At 37.1% G+C, this 18,647-nt stretch overlaps 1 protein-coding gene across 1 annotated transcript in view; it reads right to left on the bottom strand.

Moving 5' to 3' along the window:
• Dnah12 (dynein axonemal heavy chain 12) overlaps positions 1-18,647 on the bottom strand; it is a 192,550-nt gene that overhangs the window by 138,779 nt on the left and 35,124 nt on the right. The window contains exons 9-13 of the mRNA XM_052189938.1: positions 16,889-17,077; positions 9,218-9,374; positions 7,972-8,063; positions 3,027-3,205; positions 1,782-1,917 (exon numbers count right to left, since the gene is read on the bottom strand). Coding sequence (XP_052045898.1) covers positions 1,782-1,917; positions 3,027-3,205; positions 7,972-8,063; positions 9,218-9,374; positions 16,889-17,077 — 753 coding nt within the window. The remainder of the gene's footprint in view (positions 1-1,781; positions 1,918-3,026; positions 3,206-7,971; positions 8,064-9,217; positions 9,375-16,888; positions 17,078-18,647) is intronic.

Below are 18,647 nucleotides of genomic sequence, written 5' to 3'. Positions count from 1 at the left end.
TCTCAGTATCCTTCTCCCTCTCCCTCTCCCCTCTCCTCCACACACACCTGAGAGAAATGCATGAATGTAGTCTCCAGGATCAGTGCACAGAAATGGTTTCTGCCTCATACTCATTAATAACAACAAATAATCAAATATCCAAAATATTAAAATTTAAAAGTGCCTCTGTGTGTGCAGATATAGGTACATGTGTGTGTCCATGTGTTGTGGAGGCCAGAGGTCAATCTCTGGTATCACTCCTTAGGATCTGCCTATATTATGCATTAACTAACTTTGGTTTTGTCAGAAAAAAACCAAAGCTCTTTCTGTAGCTCTGAAGGAACTGAGGTGGCAGAGTAAACTCCATTTTGCTTTTAAGACTCCATTCTAAGTTACCTTGCCCTTAGAGAGGCATGGCCCCCACTCTTGAGGTCTAAGAAAAAGCATGAAATGTCCTTGGCAGTTGCGAAATATACACAGCAGCGGCAGCTGGCTGATAACCACAGAGTGGTCCCAGGTCAAGGTGCTCCTTTTTGATGTAGGTTCCTTCCCTGTGGTTTAACCAGGTGCTGTAAACCAGTTAGCTTAAAGGCAAACATTCCTTTACCATCTGCTGTTAACTTTGAGGCTCAGAAATCCCCCGCTTGCGGTGTTTTTCCTTGATAAACCCTCTTCCCCTAGACCTGGGGGCTGCTCTCCTATACTGTTCCATCAGCAGGAAGGTTTGTGGCTCAGGCTCATGAGCTCTCATGTGCCTGCATCAGAGTTGTGGTTCCTGGCGGCCTCTTTTGGTTTTTGCAATATGGACTATATGTCTTAGAAATACACACTTAGTTGGCAAAGCTATAGAGAATAAGAAAGTGGTAATCCAAACGAGGACAGTGTTCACATGCTGACAGACAGGCTGTGATGATGGGTGTCTATGGTGTTGCTTCTATTCTTTCCCTGGGTAGGAATTTTTTATTTTTAAAACATCTCAAAGGGAGGGGGGATACCCACAGGGGGTTCCCATCCTCTCAGAAGAGAAGGGGAGGAGGGAGGGAAAGGACTGTGAATGGGGTGACCTGGAGGGGGTAGTGAGCAGAATGTAAAGTGAATAAGTAAAAATAAATACAAACAGGAAAAAAGTTAAACATATTTAGACGGGTATAGAATCTTGCTCAGTTTTTAAGACTATTACTAGATGTCAAGAGTCAAAAATATTTTCTTGCCAGCAGTGTTGGTGCACGCCTTTAATCTCAGCACTTGGGAGGCAGAGGCAGGCAGATTTCTGAGTTCAAGGCCAGCCTGGACTACACAGTGAGTTCCAGGACAGCCAGGGCTACACAGGGAAACCATATCTTGAAAAAAACAAACAAACAAACAAAAAAACACCAAAAAACAAAAAAAAATTTTTTTCTTAACTTTAAAAATATGCACATAATTGATGAACATAAAGAACATCAAACAGACCATTTCAGAGAAAATCACACAGAAGCCTGCAGGGGAAGAGAAGAAAGAGAGCAGGGTGTGACCAGAAGGCTACACAGAAGGCTACATAGAAGGATGCACAGAAGGATACACAGAAGGATGCACAGAAGGATACACAGAAGGATACACAGAAGAATTCACAGAAGGATACACAGAAGAATTCACAGAAGGATACACAGAAGGATTCACAGAAGGATACACAGAAGGCTCTGGGCTGCTCTGCCTCTGACCTGGGCTTGTAGTAACTTGTAACTTGCCTCATAATAGTTCCTAAGTTTGGGGTGTTTGTTTTGTTTTGTTTTGTTTTGTGTTCGTTCATTTGTTTGTTTTACCTGGATCCTTAGAGCCAAGTCATGGATTCCTATGGTTCGAGCTCTTTCTACGTAAGCAATTAGCTCCATCATTTCTTCTGTTGTCTCGGGAACTCGTAGAGCATGCTCTTTAATTGCTTCAAATTCACTGCAAATACTGACAGAACATTCTGACTTACTATACTTATGGTAAGCAATGTGTAGCATATTTAATAAGTATGTGCTATTGTTATAAACTAGAAAATCTCTTTCCAAAAACAACTGGTTAGTTCATTAATATATCATATAATATTTAAGCTTAGTCATCTATCATATCAATAGAAATCAAGCTAATATTTCCAAATAAAAATCTGGCATAATTTTTTTCTGCTGATCTCTTAAAACTCTCTTCAAGATTGTGATAAGCAATGTAGCAGCCCTTAAGTCTAACAGTTCTGATATAATCCTGCCTCAGCTGCTACAAGACAAACGAGGATCTAATGAAAGAAGACCTCAACAAAGGACTTGCTTCCAGCAGACTGGCCTGGGGTGTGTTGACTGATGTCAGAGAGCCCGGCCGGCTGTGGACAGCGCCATCCCTAGGCCAATAGTCTGGAGCAAGTCAAGAAACACAATCCAACCATGCAGGCAGCCTTTTCTGTGTTGCTTCTTTACTTCCTGCCTCAAGGTTCCTGCCTTGAGTTCATGTCCTGACTTCCCTCAATGACAGAGTATGATCTGGGTATGTAAGCCAAATAAACCCTTTTCTCCCCAAAGTTGTTTTTGGCCATGGTGTTTATCACAGCAGTGTGAGCTTACTAGCTTTGTGAATTTAGGTCAACCTTCAAGATCCAGTTTCTGTATTTATAAAATGAAGCTATTAACCCATCTTGCTGGAATATGTGATACAAGAATGAATGTATGTACGAATGAATGAATGTAGCATAGTTCATGGCCCTGTGAAATGGAACAGTGTAGCAAATAAAAAGATCAAATCCTTGTTTAAATATTCTAAACTCTATGATATCTTAGGATATCCTATGTAGAAAAGTATGAATCTAAGTACCCCATGTCATTATTTAACAAAAGCTGTATTTTTCAGATTTGCCTTCCTATGCCTTAAAGTGTTTGTATGGTTATGCCACCACTAGAAATATCAGAAAAAACCCAGCTCAGCTGGAAAACATACATGTATATTTTTAATCTTTTGTTTTTAAACAAGAGTAATTTTGGTGAAATGCTTCTTTGGCCCTGTTATTCTGAATACAGTAATTAATTTTTACTTACGATTCATTTTCTTTTCTATGTTTTGAAGCTATGTCATTTAATAAAATGTTTGCAAAGGCTCTCGCTTTGTTTGTCAAGCCTATCTTCAAGTCTTCACAGTCCAGACGAACCATAGGGTAATGAGCCCACTGAGGCAAAAGCATTATTTCTGAAGCAAGATTGAAAAATTTCTCTATAAACTTTAAAGAAGAGTGTTTAAAAAAAAAAGTTAGAATTGGATAATTAGTGATTTAATAGAACTATACTATAATGAAATTCTTAATCATATAATATGTTATTCTTGCTAAATGACTCCTATTCCTTTTGATACACAAATCTTTTTTCTTTTGAGGCCAAGACTAAATCCAAGGCTTGAAGATTCTGGGCATGTGAACTTCACAGCCAGTGGCCAAACATTCTTGTTCTTTTTATGGTGAAATTTGATCTACTAGTAAATACCAAGTGTGCTATAGCCTAAAATATGCATATTTTGCAGTGTTTCCTCAATTAAAAAATATGCCCAGAGTCACCTCATTTCTGTTTGGAAACAAACCTATTTTATACAACAATGTTTATAGCTGCGTGTATTTGTTTTTCCCATAACTGAATACCTCACTGAAGGTTCTAATTCAATCTTTAGGAAAAGAAATGTAAGAAACCTTTTTTTGTGTGTGTTAAAGTAGGCCAGTGTGACAGAAATATTATGTTCTACCAAAGATCTGAGCTCTTGGAATTTATATCAACGTCTTAATACTTAAACACTGGGATGATGTTCGAAAAATTAAACAAAGTAGTATAAAACATTGACAACACGTGTTACATTTTGTGCAGGTGGAACAGGCTCGCACACTCTGAGCAATCTTTGACTAAAACCACAGCTTTAAGCTTGAAGCTTCCCTCACTTTTCCTCCTTGTTATCACTGCTCCACACACAACCCAACAGCTGCTCCTTTTACTCATTCATGAAAGATTTTCCTTCTTTTTATCTCAAAGTTATTCTATTCTTCTATAACTTACAGCAATTTAACCTTTTCATCATCTAATGGATCAGAGGACATTAGTTAATTTAATGATTATCTTGAACACCTGCTTTGTTGTTTAGCTGAAAAAAATAGTAGGCAAAAAATAGTGCTGATGTTGACAGAGAACAGTGAGCACTGATGAATTTATCAAGGAAAGGGATAACCACAGGGCAAGCCATCACTTTTAGTGTGTTCCATGTAAACTTGTCATGAGACAAAAATTACACAATTCAAAGTTTATGTAATACAAAGATGTGGGGGTGGGGGATGAAAAGCCCTATATGATACAGACAATCTCCCTATACTGTACAATACATATGCTGATAAACATATTCAAGAAAATAGAGGAAATAGAGGAAAAATGAAACTCATCAAAAAAGCCTGCAGAACACAGAATCTGAAATGAGAATGTCACTTTACTGTCAGAGAGGGCCACAGAGACCACTACAAACCCAAAAAACCAGTTACCATGCAGCTATCATAAGACCTTGTCTGTCAGTAATTAATCAATGAGTTAGATGCTACAACCAAAAGATAGAGTATGGACAGGTCAGAGAGACAACAGTTAGCCCGCTTGTTGCCCAGCATGAGGACCTGAGTGTGATCACTAGCACTTACGGAAGGCTGGGTATAATGGTGTGCCCATAGTCCCTCCCTTTCTTCTCATAGCAACAGCATAAATCATATGAACAGACCACACAGCAAACCCAACCAACTTTGAAAACTTGGAATCAAATAGAATATGCAGTGAAACTAGAAATCCATAAAGAATACTATGGAAAGCCAGGCAGGGGGGGCACACGCCTTTAATCCCAGCAGGCGAATTTCTGAGTCTGAGGCCAGTCTGGTCTACGGAGTGAGTTCCAGGACAGCCAGAGCTACACAGAGAAACCCTGTCTCAAATAACCAAAATAATAATAATAATAATAAGAAGAAGAAGAAGAAGAAGAAGAAGACTATAAAAACTGTAGAAATACATGAAAATTAAACAACTTACTTTTAAATAACATGTGGATCAATCAATCAATATAAGGAAACTTAAATTTTCTTTTTCTTCTACGTCAGTGAGCTTGCTCAGTGGATAAAGGCACTTGCCAACAAATCTGATGGCATGAATTTGATCCCTAGAATCCACATGGTAGAGAAAGAACTGACTCCTATGTGCTTTCTCATTTCCACAGAAACTTTATATATATTATATATATAATATATAAACTTTATATATATTATATATATAATATATAAAGAATATTCCTTCCTTCTTCCTTCCCTCTCTGTTTTTGTGTTTTGTTTTGTTTGTTTATTGTTGTTGTTGTTTAATACTGGGCTTGTTGCTCAGCAGTCTATCATCAAGTCACATTTTTACTTTCTATTTTGAGGTAGGGTCTCTCTTGGTTGTCCTGCTTGAATGGGAACCCAATTCTTGAACTCACTATCTGCCTGCCAACATCTTACTATTCTCCAGGCACTAAGAAGCTGCTCAGTAGATGCACATTAGTAAGCATGCTGCACAACAGTAGAATCCTGCGGTCGGCTCAGCGTCTTCGTGAGCGGCCTGGCAAGGCTGGGGAAAGCACAGCACGCCTATCCGCTGTTGTCAGCAAGGAAGAAATACTAGGTGGGCTTTTAAATGTGTTTTCTTTTATATTTGCATTATTGCACTTCCCTAAATGACTCTCTCATACCTTACCCCATGTTACTTCCCTGTCCTTTTCTCCATTTACTACATTTGTTTGGGATGGGAAAGGGAAAAAGAAAAATACAGAGAAGAGAAAGACCTAAGAACAGGTAACTTTTTAAAAAGTATTATCAAATAAACAGATGAATTACTAAAGAACTCAATTCAAATGATGAGAAATTCAGTGTGGATTTGAAATTCAGGTAAGGGCTAACTATTCCAAAAAAAAAAATAGAAACCTTGGAAATTAAGAACTCGCTAAAATAATTTAAGAAATTTGGTGGATAGAATGACCCCATGGACTATATCAATCAGACATATGGCTTCTGTAGTTTCTCTTGCTTTTTATTCCTAATTATATTACATTTTGATTTGTTAACATACAAGAAGCTGTTTCAGTCTTTTAAAAAATTTCCTTTAGTTTTTGAGATTATAATGATATCAGTTCCCCCTTTCCTTTCACCCCTCCAAATCCTCCCACAAACCCTTCCTTGTTCTATTTCAAATTGATGGCCTCTTTTTTTAAATTAACTATTGTTTGTTTCTTCTCTATTCCCTTCATAGAAACATCTCCTTCAGATCAGAGCTCACCTGGGCATGATACTGTGTTCCTGTATTTCTTGCATTTGAGAGGTAGGGATAAGTAGATCAGGCATAGAACACGGCCAACCTGGGCTACATACTAAGTTTCAGATTAGCCTGAAGTTTAATTTTACTAACTACTCTGACCTCCACATGTCATGGTACATGCATACATACTCTCTATATAAATAAATAAATAAATAAATAAATAAATAAATAAATAATAAATTCTATCTTAAAATGATTAAATAAAAATTTATCAACTCAGTACATGAGTGGATTAATTAAAATAGTTATGAGGTAAATCAAGTTAACTAAAATGATGTTTGGGATAAGAAATTCTATTTACATTATTTAAAGCATTTATACCTAGAGCAGAAATATCCTAATTCGGGCTGGAGAGGTGACTTAGTGGTTAAGAGCACTGACTGCTCTTCCAGAGGTCCTGAGTTAAATTCCCAGCAACCACATGGTGGCTCACAACCATCTGCAATGGGGTCTAATACCCTCTTCTGGTGTGTCTGAAGAAAGCAATGGTGAATACATAAGGAAAGAAAGAAAGAAAGAAAGAAAGAAAGAAAGAAAGAAAGAAAGAAAGAAAGAAAGAAAGAAAGAAAGAAAGAAAGAAAGAAAGAAAGATCTTAATTGTTTCATTAAAAAATAAACAGAATTATCCCTTCCAAGAACTGTCCTATCCAAGTTAGCTGACTGCCCAGGTCTTGTTTTGGTAGCTATTTTAGAAGAGACAGTCTCACAACATGGTGTATGGCATTGTGACTCTTAAATGCTAATGACTGAGAGAGGAAGAACTAGAACTGTGAACCCCCAACTGGCTATCGAAGATAAAGTGCTCAGTCCTGGAACCATATACATTCAAACAACAAAAAGAAGCCAGTGGAGTGTGTGTGTGTGTGTGTGTGTGTGTGTGTGTAGGGGGGTTTGGGGGATGGAAGGGGCTGGAAGGAGGAAAGGGAAGAGGAGAATGATGTAATTAAATTTTAATTAAAATGCATTTAAAAAAAAACAGTTGTCCGTAATGGTCTCAGTTGGTCGAAGAGCAGAGAACAATGGTGAGATGCTCAGCCTCAGTGGATACATTTATAACACAATGACAGCATCTGAGGCTCAAAGAATATTGTGAAAGAGAGGTGGGAAAGATTGTAGAGCCAGAGGACCAGGAAATCTGCTGTGAGGCTGTGTCTCCTACAAGTCACAGGGAAGGTACACCCAGGATATTGCAACTACAAGGCCTACAAAAGAACAACACCAATAGATATGTTTATGTAGAAAGGGAAAATCTCAAGGAATGGTGGGGGCACCACAGACAAAAATTACAGGCAACTGAGACTGCTGAGAGAGGATGATTAATTTTTCCAGAGAATAAACCCCCTAATTGATTATCCCATACCAAGTGGTCAGCCCTAAAATTATATACAAGCAAACAACATTAAATGGAGTTAGCATGTTATTTATATATTTAGGGATATATATTACATATATGATATATATTATATACACATATATGCTTATATACATATATAACAATAACAAAAAAAGCAGCTATGACTTTGAGAGGGTATGAGGGGTATATGGTGGGGGGATGGAGAAAAGAAAGAGAAGGAGACAATGATGTAATTATAGTTAAAAATATGAGCAAATATGAAAAAGCAGAATTACCACTTACCTCTGTGTATTCATCAAAAGTATGGTTCTCTGCCTGGAAATTCTTTATCATCCTTGTTGCAGTCCCATCAAGGAGCCAGTTGTAATTATTAACTGAAAATTAACATTTCAATTAAAATCTGAATAACATGTTAATATAGTAAATGTGTTATGCATTATCATAGAGAAACCTACTCAAGTATGAACATATGTAGATTACTACATTTAAAGAAATAAGAATAAAAAAGATTTAATAGCCATTGCTTTGTATGATAACCTAAAAAAGTAAATAAAAATTTTAAATAATTTGTAAGCATGGGGTACCCAATAGAAGAGCTGGAGGGTGGTCCAGAGGAGCTGGGGTTTACAGTCCCATGGGAAAAACAATGATTTCAGCCACCCAGATGCCCCAAGACTCCCAGGGACTGAACCATCAACCAAGGGGCACACATGGTTCAAACCAAAAATGTGGCAGAGGAAGGCCTTGTTGGGCATCAGTGGGAGGAATGGCCCTTGGTCAGGTAAAGGCTCAACGGAGGCCCCAACAAAGGGAAACCGAGCGGGGGAGGGAGTGTGTTGGGTGGAGAGGAATATACATGGAGGCAGGGGGAAGGAGGAAGGGGAGGGGCTGGGGGGTCTTAGCAGAGGGGGATATCGGAAAGGTTTTACCATTGGCAATGTAAATGAAGACGATATTCGATTAAAAAAAGAAAAAAATTAAAGATTGAAGAGGCAAACTAAGTTAAATACATTTTGAAGCTAAGAAGACAAGTTTATTCAGTACATTGCAAAGAGAGAATAGAACTTAACACACATCTTAAAGAATTAAACACATCTTAAGTGCTAAACATAGTACAATACTTGAAGATTTGAAAATAATTTAGAGGAACAGATTATGTCAGACAGCAGACAACTTTGGTCAAGAGCCCGGGTAGTCAAGGCAACTATTCATTCTGATACCAGCTATGCTTGTGCAGTAAAATTAAACTTCAGGTTTTTCAAAACTGTTTTCAGAAACTGACTTGAGTCATCCTGCTTCTGCTAATTTATTACTTCAACAGCTCTTCATTTCCCAACTGTTGACTTTATCACCGTATTCCTGTTAATAGTCACCCAGCAACCCAGACGACAAAACCCAAGATCTGATCCATGACTAGTGAATCCATTCTACTGCTTATCTCTGGCTCTTCCAAGGCAGCAGCAGCAAATCAGATATCTGACCACAGTCTAGCTAAAATGCAAAATGATAAAAATATGGTTCATCGTACCGTATGTCTTGTAATGTGCTTTTGCACCTTCTAAGTTCTGCTGTACTGCTATCCTCAGGGTACTGAGGGCCCACTGCAGCACATGTTCTGGAAGTTCTGTATCAAGATTGACAGGCGACGAAGTTCCTGACAGCCAAGAAGGTACTGTTTGGACAGTCTAACAGAAATAAATAAAAAAATGAATGTAATAAATATTTAACTGAACTCATCAGCAACATTTTTGTTAGATTTATGTGGTGCAAAGAAAAGGTCACTTAATGAAAAGTAGTAATTTAATAGTAAATAACTTCTAATACAATATAAAAACTTAAATTGGAGCTGAGCTTGATGCATGTCTGAATCCCAGCAGATTGTCTATAGAGGCTAAAATGGGGGCATACAGAGCTCCAGGACAGTCTGGGCTACAAAGTGACACCATGTTCCTTCCTTCCTTCCTTCCTTCCTTCCTTCCTTCCTTCCTTCCTTCCTTCCTTCCTTCCTTCCTTTGTTTCTTTCTTCCTTTCTTTCTTTTGAAAAACATGTTCGTTTATTGAAAAAGGAAGTAAAAACATTTTATGATAAAACTGAAGATTTATGTGGAAAATATTTCTGATAAGATAGAAGAGGTATATAGAAAAACATGTTAAAATTGACAATTTTCATGGAAAATTAAAGAGTAAAGTGGTAGACATAAAAAACATTGCAAATTTAATTAAAAATGAAATAGAAACACTTTATGATAGAACTGAAGATTTACATGGAAAATATTTCTGATAAAATTGTACAAAAATATAGAAAAACATGTTAAATTGAAGATTATCATGGAAAATTTTATATAGATATAATAATAGAAGGCATAAAAGTATTCCTAAGTTGATTGAAAGTGGAATTATAAACATTTTCTGATAAACTTGAAGATTTACACAGAAAATATTTCTGATAAAATTCAAGAAATATGTAGAAAAACATGTTAAAATTGAAGATCATGGAAATTATACAGATAAAATGGTAGGCATAAAATAATTCTAAGTTGATTGAAAGTGGAATTATAAATATTTTCAGGTAAAATTGAAAATTTACATGGAAATATGTCTGATAAAATTCAAGAAATATATAGAAAAACATGTTAAAATAGACTATTTCATGAAAAATTTTACAGATAAATGGTAGACATAAAAAAACCTTTCTAGAGCTGGGTGGTGGCGGCGCACGCCTGTAATCCCAGCACACTAGGAGGCAGAGGCAGGCATATTTCTGAGCTCAAGGCCAGCCTGGTCTACAGAGTTCGTTCCAAGACAGCCAGGGCTATATAGAGAAACCCTGTCTTGAAAAAAACCAAATCCAAAAAACAAAACAAACAAACAAAAAAACTTTCTAAATTAATTGAAGGTGGAATTAACAACATTTTGTGATAAAATCAGAGAGTTACATGAAAAACATTTCTGATAAATAGAAGAAATATATAGAAAAACATTTTAAAATTGAAGATTGTCATGAAAAATAATGCAGATAAAATGGTAGACATAAAAACATTACTAAATTAATTGAAAGAGGAATTACAAACATTTTCTGATAAAATTGAAGATTTACATGAAAAATATTTGTTAGTCTACGTTTTTTAATTGGGGAATTGAGTCCATTGATGTTAAGAGATATTAAGGAATAGTGATTGTTGCTTCCTGTTATTTTTTTATGTTATTTTTATGTTTGTATGATTATCTTCTTTTAGGTTTGTTGGAAGATTACTTTCTTGCTTTTTCTAGGGTGTAGGTTCCCTCCTTGTGTTGGCCTTCTCCATCTATTATCCTTTGTAGGGCTGGATTTGGGGACAGATATTGTGTAAATTTGGTTTTATCATGGAATATCTTGGTTTCTCCATCTATGATGATTGAGAGTTTTGCTAGGTATAGTAGCCTGGGCTGGTATTTGTGTTCTCTTAGGGTCTGTATGAGGTCTGCCCAGGATCTTCTAGCTTTCATCTTCTCAGGTGAGAAGTCTGGTGTAATTCTGATGGGTCTGCCTTTATAAGTTTCTTGCCCTTTTCCCCTTACTGCTTTTAATATTCTTTCTTTGTTTAGTGCATTTGGTATTTTGATTATTATGTGCTGGGAGGACTTTCTGTGCTTTATGCACTTTGCATTTTCTTTGACTGTTGAGTCAATGTTTTTTATAGGATCTTCAGCACCTGAGATTCTTTCTTCTATCTCTTGTATTCTGTTCTTGATGCTTGAATCTATGACTCCTGAATTCTTTCCAGGGTTTTCTATCACCAGAGATGTCTCACTTTGTGATTTCTTTATTGTTTCTATTTCCACTTTTAGATCCTGGATAGTTTTGTTCACTTACTTCACTTGATTGTGTTTTCCTGTAACTCTTTAAGGGATTTTTGTGTTTTCTCTTTAAGGGCTTCTGCCTGTTGACCCATGATCTCCTGTATTTCTTTAAGGGATTTTTGTGTTTCCTCTTTAAGGGCTTTTACCTGTTGACTGATGTTCTCCTGTAATTTTTTATTTATAATTTTTTATTTTCAATATTCTTTGTTTACATTCAAAATTATTTTCCCTTTCCCGGTTCCCCCCTCCCCATAAGTTCCCTAAGCCCTCTTCCCTCCGCCCATTCTCCTATCAACCCCCTCTCCTATTTCTCTGTCCTGGTAATCCCCTATAATGCTGGAACAAGCATTTTCAGGACCAGGGACCTCTCCTCCTTCTTGAGAGTCATTTGATATGTGAATTGGATATTCAGAGTTTCCAATCTAATATCCACTTATCCGTGACTGTATTCCATGTGTGTTCTTTTGTGATTGGGTTACCTCACTTAGGATGATATTTTCCAGATCCAACCATTTGCCTAAGAATTTCATGAATTCTTTGAGTTTGTTTATATAGTGGATTGCATTGATAGATTGCCTTATCTTGAACCATCCCCGCATCCCTGGGATGAAGCCTACTGTGGTTTTTTTTCTTTGAGTTTGTTTATGTAGTAATTTCATAAATTCATTGTTTTCAATTGCTGAGTAGTATTCCATTGTGGAAATATACCACATCTTCTGTATCCATTCCTCCACTGAGGGACATCTGGGTTCTTTCCAGCTTCTGGCTATTATAAATAGGGCTTCTATGAACATAGTGGAGCATGTGTCCTTATTGCATGCCGGGGAATCCTCTGGGTATATGCCCAGAAGTGGTATTGCAGGGTCCTCTGGAAGTGTTATGCCCAGTTTTCTGAGGGACAGCCAGACTGATTTCCAGAGTGGTTGTACCAACTTCCATTCCCACCAGCAGTGGAGGAGTGTTCCTCTTTCTCCACATTCTCGCCAACACCTACTGTCTCCTGAGTTTTTAATCTTAACCATTCTGACAGGTGTAAGGTGAAATCTCAGGGTTGTTTTGATTTGCATTTCCCTAATGACTAATGATGTTGAACATTTTTTAAGGTGCTTCTCAGCCATTCGAAGTTCTTCAGGTGAAAATTCTTTGTTTAGATCTGTACCCCATTTTTTGATAGGGTTATTTGGCTCTGGGAGTCTAACTTCTTGAGTTCTTTGTATATATTGGATATTAGCCCTCTGTCAGATTTAGGGTTGGTGAAGATCCTTTCCCAATTTGTTGGTTGCCATTTTGTCCGCTTGACAGTGTCCTTTGTCTTACAAAAACTTTGTAATTTTATGAGGTCCCATTTGTCAATTCTTGATCTTAGAGCATAAGCTATTGGTGTTCTGTTCAGGAACTTTTCCCCTGTGCCCATGTCCTCAAGGGCCTTCGACAGTTTCTTTTCTATTAGTTTCAGTGTGTTTGGTTTTACGTGGAGGTCCTTGATCCACTTGGAGTTGAGTTTAGTACAAGGAGATAAGAATGAATCAATTTGTATTCTTCTGCTAGCTGACCTCCAGTTGAGCAAACACCATTTGTTGAAAGGGCTATCTTTTTTCCACTGGATGGTTTCAGCTCCTTTGTCAAAGATTAAGTGACCATAGGTGTGTGGATTCATTTCTGGATCTTCAATCCTATTCCATTGATCTACCTGTCTGTCACTGTACCAGTACTATGCAGTTTTTAACACTATTGCTCTGTAGTACTGGTTGAGGTCCAGGATACTGATTCCCCCAGAAGTTCTTTTACTGTTAAGAATAGTTTTAGCTATCCTGGGTTTTTTGTTATTCCAGATGAATTTGAAAATTGCTTTTTCTAACTCTATGAAGAACTGAGTTGGGATTTTGATGGGAATTTCATTGAATCTGTAGATTGCTTTTGGTAAGATGGCCATTTTTACTCTATTAATCCTGCCAATCCATGAGCATGGAAGATTTTTCCATTTTCTGAGGTCTTCTTCGATTTCCTTCTTCAGAGACCTGAAGTTCTTCTCATACAGATATTTCACTTGTTTGGTTAGAGTCACACCAAGATACTTTATATTGTTTGTGGCTATTGTGAAGGTTGTCACTTCCCTAATTTCCTTCTCAGCCTGCTTATCCTTTGCATATAGGAAGGCTACTGACTTGCTTGAGTTGATTTTATAACCAGCCACTTTGCTAAAGTTGTTTATCAGCTGTAGAAGTTCTCTGGTGGAGTGTTTTGGGTCGCTTAAGTATACTATCATATCATCTGCAAATAGTGATAGTGTGAGTTCTTCCTTTCCAATTTGTATCCCTTTGACCTCCTTATGTTGTCTAATTGCTCTAGCTAGAACTTCAAGTACTATATTAAAAAGATATGGAGAGAGGGGGCAGCTTTGTCTAGTCCCTGATTTTAGTAGGATTGCTTCAAGTTTCTCTCCATTTAGCTTGATGTTGGCTACTGGTTTGCTGTATATTGCTTATACGATGTTTAGGCATGGGCCTTGAATTCCTGTTCTTTCCAAGACTTTTAGCATGAAAGGATGCTGAATTTTGTCAAATGCTTTTTTAGCATCCAATGAAATAACCATGTGGTTTTTTTCTTTGATTTTGTTTATGTAGTGGATCGCATTGAAACATCCCTGCATCTCTGGGATGAAGCCTACTTGATCATGGTGAATGGTCGTTTTGATGTGTTCTTGGATTCGATTGGCAAGAATTTTATTATTTTTGCATTGATATTCATAAGGGATATTGGCCTATAGTTCTCTTTCTTTGTTGGATCTTTGTGTGGCTTTGGTATCAGTGTAATGGTGGCTTCATAGAACGACTTGGGTAGTGTTCCTTCTGTTTCTATTTTGTGTAATAATTTAAGGAGTATTGGTGTTAGGTCTTCTTTGAAGGTCTGATAGACTTCTGCACTGAAACCATCTGGTCCTGTGCTTTTATTGGTTGGGAGGCTTTCTATGACCCCTTTTATTTCTTTAGGGATTATGGGACTGTTTAGTTGATCTATTTGATCCTGATTTAATTTTGGTATTTGGAATCTGTCTAGGAAATTGTCCATTTCCTCCAGATTTTCCAGTTGTGTTGCATATAGACTTTTGTAGTAGGATCTGATGATTTTTTGAATTTCCTCTGGTTCTGTTGTTATATCTCCCTTTTCATTGCTAATTTTGTTAATTGGGATACTGTCTCTGTGCCCTTTGGTTAGTCTGGCTAAGTGTTTAGCTATCTTGTTGATTTTCTCAAAGAACCAGCTCCTGGTTTTCTTGATTCTTTGTATGGTTCTCTTTGTTTCTACTTGATTGATTTCAGTCCTGAGTTTGATGATTTCCTGCCTTCTACTCCTCCTGAGTGAAATAGCTTCTTTTTGTTCCAGGGCTTTCAGGTGTGTCATTAAGCTGTTAGTGTATGTTCTCTCCATTTTCTTTTTGGAGGCACTCAGGGCTATGAGTTTTCCTCTTAGCACTACTTTCATTGTGTCCCATAAATTTGGGTTGAAAGTCAATTTTATCTGATATTAGAATGGCTACTCCGGCTTCTTTCCTAAGACCATTTGCTTGTAAAATTGTTTTCCAGCCTTTTACTCTGAGGTAGTGCTTGTCTTTGGCCCTGAGGTGTGTTTCTTATAAGCAGCAAAAGGTAGGATCCTGTTTATGTATCCAGTCTACTAGCCTATGTCTTTTTATTGGGGAATTGAGTCCATTGATGTTAAGAGATATTAAGGAATAGTGATTATTACTTCCTGTTATTTTTGATGTTATTTTTATATTTGAGTGCTTATCTTCTTTTGGACTTGATGAAAGAAGTTTACTATCTTGTTTTTTTCCAGGGTCCAGCTTCCCTTCTTGTATTGGTGTTTTCCACCTATTATCCTTTGTAGGGCTGGGTTTGTGGAATGATATTGTGTAAATTTGATTTTATCATGGAATATCTTGGTTTAGCTATCTATGGTGATTGAGACTTTTGCTGGGTATAGTAGTCTTGGCTGGCATTTGTGTTCTCTTAGAGTCTGCATGAGATCAGCCCAGGATCTTCTAGCTTTCATGGTCTCTGGTGAGAAGTCTGGTGTAATTCTAATCGGTCTTCCTTTATATGTTACTTGGCCTTTTTCTCTTACTGCTCTTAATATTCTTTGTTTAGTACATTTGGGGTTTTGATTATTATGTGATGGGAGGTATTTCCATTCTGGTCCAATCTGTTTGGAGTTCTGTAGGCTTCTTGTATATTCATGGGCATCTCTCTCTTTAGGTTAAGGAAGTTTTCTTCCATAATTTTGTTGAAGATATTTGCTGGCCCTTTAAGTTGTAAATCTTCATTCTCATCTATACCTATAATCCTTAGGTTTGGTGTCCTAATTGTGTCCTGGATTTCCTGGGTGTTTAAGGGAGTTATTTAAGTCCTTCTTGAAGCCCTCTATCAGTATCATGAGATACGATTTTAAATCCAACTCTTACTTTTCTAGTGTGTTGGGGTATCCGAGACTTGCTGTGGTGGGAGAACTGGGTTCTGATGTTGCCAAGTAGCCTTGGTTTCTGTTGGTAGGGTTCTTGTGCTTGCCTTTGGCCATGTGGTTATCTCTGGTGCTAGTTGGTCTTGCTGTCTCTGGCTGTAGCTTGTTCCTCGGTGGGCCTATAAGCCTGTGTTCTTACTCCTGGGAGACCAACTCTCTTTTGTCAAGGTCTGTGTACAGAGGCTCTGGAGATGCGCTGCTCCCTGGTGCAAATGGTGGCAGGAGTCCTTCTGTCCCAGCTGATCCACTGATCATATGACACCATGTTTCAAAATGTAAAAACTCAAAAACAAAACAGCCACCACAAAAAGCACAAACCACCTTAAGCTTAGTTAGTTTTCTATCATTTTACAAGTATTTATCAACTATATCAAGGTGTAGCAATACTAAAATGCATTAGAAATAAGAAATATGACTCAAATATTGTTTTGTTTTTATTTGTTTGTTTTTGAGACAGAGTTTCTCTCTGTATCCCTAGTTGTCCTGGAACTCTCTTTGTAGACCAAGCTGGCCTCACAGATCTGCCTGCTTCTGCATCCCAAGTGCTGAAATTTAAAGCATATACCACCATGCCTTAGATTTTTTTTTAAGACATTCACAACTTAGTACTAAGAAGACACACACAAAAGCATTAGTTCAGAACAGTAGAAAAAGGTCAAAAGAAGAAAAACATCTCCAATTAACATGTTTTCAAAGAAATAAAACCCATTTTATAACTTAAAATAACTGGAGGGGAATACAAAGCCATAATGTTTTATGTTTATACAGAGTATGGTGTCATTCAATTCAAATACTGAAATACAGCAATATAAGGACACAGAGGTTAAGAAAGATGTAATACCTGTAGAGTTTCAGATATTCGTTCTATCAAACCCAAGACAACATCTTCCAAATCTTGAAAGGTGGGATAAAATTCCATTTTATCATCGTCAAATGTCAATTCCATCTTAAATATTGGAAGCCTGGTTACATATTTTGAATCAAAGAGTGTTACGAATTCTTCTACAGTTCTCCATAAGAGATCCTTTAGCTATATGATAATAAAAATTACCATTATTTCAGAAAGTATAAATTCTATCTTTATCTAAAATGAATTATTGTGTATAATTACATGAACTCTATAAACTTGGATACTCCTGGAGTCATAATCATTTTTAATAAATGTCTAAACAATAAATAGAAAGCCAGGCAGTGGTGGCACATGCCTTTAATCCAAGCACTCTGGGAACAGAAGCAGATGGATCTCTGTGTGTAGGCCTGCCTGGTTTACAGACTGAGTTCTGGGACAGACAGAGCTATGCAGAGAAACCTTGTCTTGAAAATAACCAAACCAAATAAAAATAAACAGTCAATAGAACAATATTTGCAAACCAAATTTTTGGACTAGAATATCAGCACTCTAAAAATGGCTGTGCAGAATTTCCACATTTATTAGTAAGTTTATGCCTGGCACATAAAACATTTCAAAAGACCAAACAATATTGAGAAAACTGGGGATTAGAAAGAATCACAGATGGAGGCAAGAATAGACAGTGGCCTGATCCTAAAGACAGCGCCTACAGTCAGAAGGTCCAATTGTCAAATAATCACAATGTTGCGGAGTTGTTAAACTTTGAGAAACTTGCATTCCACATGATGAAAATGTTTATACTGCAGAAATCAGTAAACAGAAAAACTCAGTACTTTTCCTTCTGGAGAGCCAGGTCTCCAGCGCTCTACCCTTCTACATGCAAGGGCAGAACTATGGTAACTTAGAAATATGCATAATGTTTCTAAGTATGAAAAGTGGGGGGACTGGAAAGATGGCTCAGTGGTTAAGAGCTCTGACTGCTCTTCTGAAGGTCCTGAGTTCAAATCCCAGCAACCACATGGTGGCTCACAACCATCCATAATGAGATCTGATGCCCTCTTCTGGTATGTCTGAAGACAGCTACAGTGTACTTACATATAATAAATAAATCTTTTTAAAAAAAAGTATGAAAAATGCATTCTTACTTAGAATCAACTGTTGGATAGTTAGCCCAGAAGACATGCATGAATCTGAACAATCTTCCAAACACGCTTCATTTTTTCCTACCAAATAACCATAGTCCTCAGGAGAGTAGAGGTAGGAGGAAAGGAAACTGTGAATGCTCATTACTGTGTTGGATATAGCTACCAATTACGTAGTGTGCCCTCCTAAAGAAGCAAGGTAGAACAGGTGAACTTCTAGAACTCTTCAATGAAAAGGAATGTTTTCATTCAAAACTAGTTGTTTAGAGTTATATGTCTAAAGTAGTAGATATTTAAGGGGTCCATAAAGCAATTGGACAAGATTAATATTCTCTTTATGTTCTTCAACTAAAGATGATAAAAAAAAAAACATCTTGAAATAACCCTTTCATGAGAATTCAATGAAGAATAATCATCTTAGAATTTAATAAAAAATATATTTACTAGGCTAGTCTTTTTGTTAACACACTGCAGTAAAACTAGAGACTGGCTGCTCTTCCAGAGGACCCAGGTTCAATTCCCAGCACCCATATGGCAGTTCACGACTGCTTGTAACTCCAGGATCCAACACCTACACACATGCAGGCAAAACACCAATACACATTAAA

The sequence above is a fragment of the Apodemus sylvaticus genome, chromosome 8 (genome assembly GCF_947179515.1).
Source record: "Apodemus sylvaticus chromosome 8, mApoSyl1.1, whole genome shotgun sequence".
Taxonomy (NCBI): domain Eukaryota; kingdom Metazoa; phylum Chordata; class Mammalia; order Rodentia; family Muridae; genus Apodemus; species Apodemus sylvaticus.
This window is presented reverse-complemented; position numbering and strand designations above follow the sequence as displayed.